Here is a 7,521-nt window from a genome sequence, read left to right on the forward strand (position 1 = left end):
GAGTCACTTCTTATTCTCTCCCCAAAGTTGCCCTTGGCAACTGCTGATCTACTTTCTGCTTCTCTGGATTTGCTTATTCTGGCCTTATAAATGTATGTGGTCTTTTACACTTAACCCTGTTACACTTTGCATAATGTTTTTGAGGTTCATCTATGTTGTGGCATATATCACAACTTCATTTTTTTAAATAGCTGAATGATATTCCATAAATACACTGTACAATGTTTATCCATTCATCAGTTGATGGACATTTATTGGGTTGGGTTGTTTCCATGTATATATAAACATTTTTTTTTTGCGACTGAGTTTTCTCTGTTGCCCAGGCTGGAGTGCAGTGGTGCAATCTCTGCTCACGGCAACCTCTGCCTCTCAGGTTTAAGTGATTCTCGTGAGATTATAGGCACGTACCACCACACTAATTTTTGTGTTTTTAGTAGAGATGGGGTTTTGCCATGTTGCCTAGTCTCAAATTCCTGGGCTCAAGGAATTCACCTGATTTGGCCTCCCAAAGTGTCGAAATTACAGGCATAAACCACCACCCCCAGCCTCCATGTATAAACATTTTTATCAGAATTTTTTGTTTTTACTTTTTTTTTTGAGATGGAGTCTTGCTCCGTCGCCCAGGCTGGAGTGCAGTGGTGCGATCTCTGCTCGCTGCAACCTCCGCCTCCTGAGTTTTAGTGATTCTTCTGCCTCAGCCTCCCGAGTAGCTGGGATTATAGGTGCACGCCACCACACCTGGCTATTTTTGTATTTTTTCTAGAGACAGGGTTTCACTATATTGGCCAGGCTGGTCTGGTACTCCTGGCCTCAAGTGATCTACCTGCCTTAGCCTCCCAAAGTGCTGAGATTACAGGTATGAACCACTGTACTGGGCCTGTTGTTTTTTTTCTTGAGGCAGAGTCTTGCTCTGTTGCCTAGGCTGGTGTGCAGTGGCTGATCTTAGCTCACTGCACTCTCTACCTCCCAGGTTCAAGTCATTGTTATGTCTCAGCATCTTCAGTAGCTGGAACTATAGAGGCACGTGCCACCACATCCAGCTAATTTTTTGTATTTTGGGTAGAGTCAGGTTTTTGCTATGTTAGCCAGGCTGGTCTTGAACTCCTGGCCTCAAGTGATTCACCCACCTCTGCTGCCTCCCACAGTGCTGGGATTGCAGGCAGGAGCCACTGCTGGCCAGGATCCCCCCACTGCCCCAACAGAGTGTTGCTCTGTCACTCAGGCTGGAGTGCAGTTGGCCCTCTGCAACCTTCACCTCCTGGGTTCAAGCAATTCTCCTGCCTCAGCCTCCCGAATAGCTAGGATTACAGACGCCTGCCACCACGCCCAGCTAATTTTTGTGTTTTTAGTAGAGATGGGGTTTCATCATGTTGGCCAGGCTAGTCTTGAACCTTTGACCTCATGATCCACCCACTTTGGCTCCCAAAGTGCTGGGATTACAGGCATGAGCCACTGTGCCCAGTGGATTTTTAAAAAATATATGAATAAGAAATGTCAGGGAGTGCTTGTGTGTGTTTAAAGTAGAAATAGTTATATATGCGGTAGGAATCGTTCATTTAAGAGACAAGCATCTCCATCCTACTAGATTTAGGAACCGTGCTTAATATTGTGGGAGAGGTAAAGATGTTGTGTTTGACTCAGAGATGGAAGTAGAGGAACTGAAAACAGTGTTGGTATTGGACAGTGCTTTGCAGTCAGGCAGTTGGGTCTGAAGTACTCTGCTAGTTATTAGCTTGTGTACCATGTAAGCTGTTGATTTAACCTGTCTGAGCCTCAGTTTCCCCATCTGTGAAACTAGTAACAGAAGCTTCCATTTAACGTAGTATTTAAGGCTTCAGTGATGCCTGGCCCATGCTTAGCTAAGTGTGGTGGACAGAACAGTGGCCCTCAAAAGATGTTCACGTCCTCATCCCCACAACCTGGAAATAACTCACTTTAATGGCCAAAGGAGCTTTGTGGGTTTGATTAAATTAAGGATCTTAAGATGAGGAGAGTGCCCTGAATTAACTGTTGGGCCTCATGTAACCCCTGGTGGCCTTATAAGGGAAAGAGGGAGGCAAGAGAGCTGGAACCAGAGCTGTGAAGATGCAAGCAGAGCCCGGAGTGTTGCCAGCACTTTCAGCAGCTTTGAAGACGAGGAAGGGGCTGTGAGCCAAAGAAGGCAGGTGGCCTCGGGAAGCTGAAGAGGCAAGGAGACACATTCTCCTCTAGTGCTCCCGGAAGGAGGGAAGGCAGCCCTGCTGCACCTAGATTTTAGCCCTGTAAGAACCAGTTTCAGACTTTTGACCTCCAGGTCTGTAAGATAATAAATTTGTGTTGTTTTAGCCACAAAGTTTATGCTAATTTGTGCAACAGTAACAGGAAACTCATATCCCGAGCACCTGGCACATGATGAGAATCTGAAAATGTTCGCCACGATGATCCCCTTGTGACAGATGGGACACCCAGGCAAGCAGCAGAGAAGGGCCTCAACAGAGCCACTTGGTAAGGGAGGGCAGAGCCAGAGTTACTGCTTAGTAACTCTGAGTAGTAACTTCTGCAAATGGTCATTGGGGGCCTCTTCTGCATCTGTCTGTCCATCCGTTGGGAATGTACTAGAGGCCTGCGGTGTTAATGATATTCGCAGCTGACATTTATATAGTGTTTGCTCCGTGCCAGGCAGTATTCCAGGTGCTTGGTATGTTATTTCTCATTCTTGGTATGGATTTGAATGTTCTCAACAACTTTATGAGATAGATATTGTTACTGTCCCCATTTCACAGGTTCGGATACTGTGGCACAAGGGGTGAAATGAAACCATTTGCTCCAGGATCACACAGCAGGAAATCAGCAGAGTTGGGAAGGACCAGACACTGTTCTTGGCCTTGGGGACGCAGCAGGCAACAACTAAGACACTGTCCTTTCTCTCATGGAGCCTAAAAGTCTAGTGGGAGAGACAGATGCTAGACAAATAAAAACAAAAAAGATGTTAACTGTGTAATGCCCGGCGGTAACCATGAAGGAAAGTAAAGCCGGGGTAGGAGATAGGGAGTGGCACCGACTATGGGTGAGGGAGGCTGCTCATGGTCTCAGGTGACATCTGAGTGGGCACCCGAATCACAGAAGGCAAACTCTGACCCAGCTACGGGTATGTTGGAGGGAAAAGTGATCCAGGCAGGGAGACTGGCAGGTACAGAGGCTCTGAGGTGGGAAGGAGCAGACAGTTCTTGGCACAGAAGGCAGGCCAGTGTGACTGGTAGAGAGTGACCTAGCCTGACCAGACGCTACGCAGTCAGACTGGGACTTCTTTTTTTTTTTGAGACAGAGTCTTGCTCCCTTGCCCAGGCTGGAATGCAGTGGCATGATCTCGGCTTACTGCAACCACCTCCTGGGTTCAAGTGATTCTGCCTCAGCCTCCCCAGTGGCTAGGATTACAGGCACTCACCACCATACCTGGCTAATTTTAATTTTTGTATTTTAGTAGAGACGGGGCTCACCATGTTGGCCAGGTACGTCTCAAACTCCTGACCTCAAGTGATCCACCTGTCTCAGCCTCCCAAAGTGCTGGGATTACAGGTGTGAGCCATCACGCCCGGCCCAGATTGGGACTTCTCACTGCCCAGGGCCCAGGGCTGAGAGTGGCAGTGGAGTCTGCCAGCCCCAGCCTTAGGCAGGCCCTTCCTCCCACACCAGCTTCCTCCTCCCGCACGTCAGTGGTGTGATGGGGGAGCACGCGTGGACTGTTGCCAGCCTGCCTGGGTTCCGGTCCGGCTTTGCCACCCACCAGCTGTGAAGTTACATAACCGCTTCCTGCCTCCGTTTGCTCATGTGTAAGATGGAGATAATTATAGCAGCTGCCTGGCAGAGCCGTTGCAGGAGAGTAGATACATGTATTATTAGCAGGAGTCTGGCATACCAGGAGCACTGAGCGCACTCAGATGTTGGCTGCAATTGTGGTTGTAGTTGTTAATTCTGTGTCATCTCAACTTCCTCCGGAGGGAGGGTAAATTTTTTTTTGGAGACAAGGTCTCATCACTGTCACCCAGAGTGCAGTGATGCGAACACGACTCACTATAGCCTTGACCTCCCCAGGCTCAAGTGATCCTCCCACCTCAGCCTCCTGAGTAGCTGGGACCACAGGTGTGTGCCACCATGCCTAGCTAATTTTTGTATTTTTTGTAGAGACAAGTTCTGGCTATGTTGCCCAGGCTGGTCTTGAACTCCTGGCCTCAAGCAGTCCTCCACCTCAGCCTCCCAAAGGGCTGGGAATACAAATGTGAACCACTGCGCCTGGCCAAGGAAGGAAACCACCTTCCCTTTTTGCATGTGAGGAAACTGCCTCACAGAGACGTTGACTATGTCACCCAGGGTTGTGCAGTTTGGAAATGGCATTGCTATATTTGAGCCCAGGCCCACCTCACCCCAAGTCCAGACTCCCTCATCCCATACAGTGGTGTTCCTGTTGAGAGCAGTGTGCAGGCGATGTCTAGATGAGCTGACAGGGAGGCAACAGAGCAGACTGGAGCATCTGCCATCACCAGAGGTGGGAGAGGGCACTGTAGTGTGGTGGAAGGTACTTTTTTTTTTTTTTTTTTGAGACAGAGTCTTGCTCTGTCACCCAGACTAAAGTGCAGTGGCACAATGTCTGCTCACTTCAACCTCTGCCTCCCAGGTTCAAGAGATTCTTGTGGCTCAGCCTCCTGAATTTCTGGGACTACAGGCATGTGTCACCATGCCCGGCTAATTTTTATATTTTTCGTAGAGAAGGGGTTTCGCCATGTTGGCCGGGCTGGCCTCAAGTGGTCCACCGCCTTGGCCTCCCAGAGTGCTGGGATTACAGGCATGAGCCACTGCATCTGCCCCAGGTACCTCCAAGAGTTGTAATAATGTGTCATCCTAGCATCCTAATAAAAGAGTCCCAAATCGGAAGGCAGGACACTTGCCTCAACCATTCCTAACTGCCTCCCACCCCCTTTCGGCTTTCTGCACCGTCATCTGTCAGACAGGAATGGCAGATCCTTGGAGATCTACAGACAGCTCTTTTCTTTCAACAAATAGTTGTCAAGCACTGACTAATAATACCTCCTGACTGACAGCAGTTAATTGCCTGCTCCTCGCCATGCCCTGTGGCCATTATTTATGTGCGTGATCCTAGATCTGGTGATCATTCCCATTTTACAGATGAGAAAACTGAAGCTCCAGAAGGTTAACTGCCAAGGTCATACAACTAGTGCGTAGCAGAGCTGGGATTCAAACCCAGAAACCAGTAGTGAGCAAGACCTGACAAAGTCCCTGCCCTCAGGGAGTTTTCATGAAGTCCTTTGCGATTGTGGGTAGGGGGTGACATGTGCTGTTTGCCTGCATGATGATTTGAATAAAGTTAAAACTCTGGCAAGTGCTTACTAAGGAGAGCTTCATGGTGGCATGTGATAGGCTGACCTGGTGGAGTCTGGAGAGGTTGAGGAAGCAGGTATGTGTGGGGTAGGGGTGTATTCATTCATTCAGTGACTATTTTGTGAGTTCTTGCTCCATGCCATACTCTGTGCTTCGTCCAGGGGACACATGGCACCACTCAGCCCTGGTGTTCCCCATCACAGAGTTGACATTACAGAGACACGGGAATCCAGAGGAGATTCATCCCGAGGTCCCACAGTGAGCCCAGGGGTGAAGCAGGCACTGACAGTGGCCTTTCTGTCTGCCCACAGTTGGAGAAGGAGGAGCAGATACACAGTGTGGACATCGGGAATGATGGCTCAGCTTTTGTGGAGGTGCTGGTGGGCAGCTCAGCTGGAGGTGCTGGGGAGCAAGACTATGAGGTAAGTCAGCAGGGCTGTGAGGTGGATCCTATACCGACTTCTGCCCCTCATGCCCGCATCACCCTTTCCCCCAGGGCCTGGGGCTGGGAAGACATGGGGCAGATGGGAGTCATACCTGATTGCTGCCCTCTGGAGGATCACCCAGTGAGCAGAGGAGACAGAAGGCAGACACGGGGTGGTAAACTGCACATCAGGGAAGACAGCAAGTTTGCATCCTGGTTTAAAATGACACAAATGTACTATCTGACTGTTCTGCAGATTGGAAGTCTAAAATCACTCTCACTGGGCTAAAATCTAGGTGTAGACAGAACTGCGTTCCTTCTGGAGGCTCTAAGGGAAAATCCAGTTTCTTGCCTATTTCAGCTTTTTTTTTTTTTTTGAGATGGGGTTTCATTTCTGTCACCCAGGCTAGTGCAATGGCATGATCTCAGCTCACTGCAACTCCCACCTCCAAGGTTCAAGTGATACTCCTACCTCAGCCTTCCAAGTAGCCGGGGCTACAGGCTTGCACCACCAGTCCTGGATAATTTTTATGGTTTTTGTAGAGACAGGTTTCATCGTGTTGCCCAGGCTGATCTCAAACTCCCGGGCTTGAGCGATCTGCCTACCCTAACCTTCCAAGGTGCTGAGATTACAGGCATGAGCCACCACACCCAGTCCTCCTTTCTTATAAAGTGCCTTATGATGACACTTGGTCCACCTGGATAATCCAGGGTCATCTCCCCCATTTTATCATCTTCAACTTCACATCTGCACATTTCCAGGTTCAAGGATTAGCTCTTTGAGGAGCTGTTGTTCTGCCTATCACTGTCCCCTATGTTTACCTCTAGAAGCCTTCTATTTTTAGTTTTTACATTTAGATCTCTGTTTCATTTCAAGTGAATTTTTGTGTATTGTGTGAAACAGGGAATAAGGTTCATTTTTCTGTATCTTTTTTTGTATGTTTGTTGACAATGCTTATTTATTTACTTATTTTGAGACAGGCTCTCACTCTGTTGCCCAGGCTGGAGTGCAGTGGCATGATCTTGGCTTACTGCAACCTCCGCTTCCTGGACTCAAGGGATTCTCCAGCCTCAGTCTTCTAAGTAGCTGGGACTGTAGGCATGAGCCACCGTGCCTAGCTAAGTTTTTAAAAAAATTTTTATAGAAATGGGGTTTCACCACGTTGCCTGGCTGGTCTTGAACTCCTGCGCTTAAAGTGATCCTCCTACCTTGGCCTTCCAAAGTACTGGCATTATAGGCCTGAGCCACTGTGCCTGGCTGAAAATACTTTAAAAAAAAAAGACTTCCCTTTTCTCATTGAATCATTTTGACTCTTTGTTGAGAATTAATTGACCATGTGTATGGGTTTATTTCTGTACTCTCTTCTCTGTTCCATTGATATGTGTATTTTTCTTTATGCCAATACCAAACTGTCTTTTTTTAACCATATACTTTATTTTATTTATTTTTTTTTTTTTTGAGTCGGAGTTTCGCTCTTCTTACCCAGGCTGGAGTGCAATGGCGCGATCTCGGCTCACCGCAACCTCCACCTCCTGTGTTCAGGCAATTCTCCTGCCTCAGCCTCCTAAGTAGCTGGGATTACAGGCACGCGCCACCATGCCCAGCTGATTTTTTGTATTTTTAGTAGAGACGGGGTTTCACCATTTTGACCATGATGGTCTCGATCTCTTGACCTCGTGATCCACCTGCCTCGGCCTCCCAAAGTGCTGGGATTACAGGCTTG

General features: G+C 48.3%; 1 protein-coding gene across 3 annotated transcripts in view; it reads left to right on the forward strand.

Moving 5' to 3' along the window:
- Positions 1-7,521, forward strand: part of XRCC1 (X-ray repair cross complementing 1) — a 35,625-nt gene that overhangs the window by 11,602 nt on the left and 16,502 nt on the right. For all 3 annotated transcript variants that reach the window (XM_032262807.1, XM_032262808.1, XM_032262809.1), the window contains exon 3: positions 5,685-5,795. In XM_032262807.1, the coding sequence (XP_032118698.1) occupies positions 5,685-5,795 (111 nt within the window). The remainder of the gene's footprint in view (positions 1-5,684; positions 5,796-7,521) is intronic.

Source organism: Sapajus apella, unplaced genomic scaffold, assembly GCF_009761245.1.
Source record: "Sapajus apella isolate SASKATOON/1434 unplaced genomic scaffold, GSC_monkey_1.0 scaffold130, whole genome shotgun sequence".
NCBI lineage: Eukaryota > Metazoa > Chordata > Mammalia > Primates > Cebidae > Sapajus > Sapajus apella.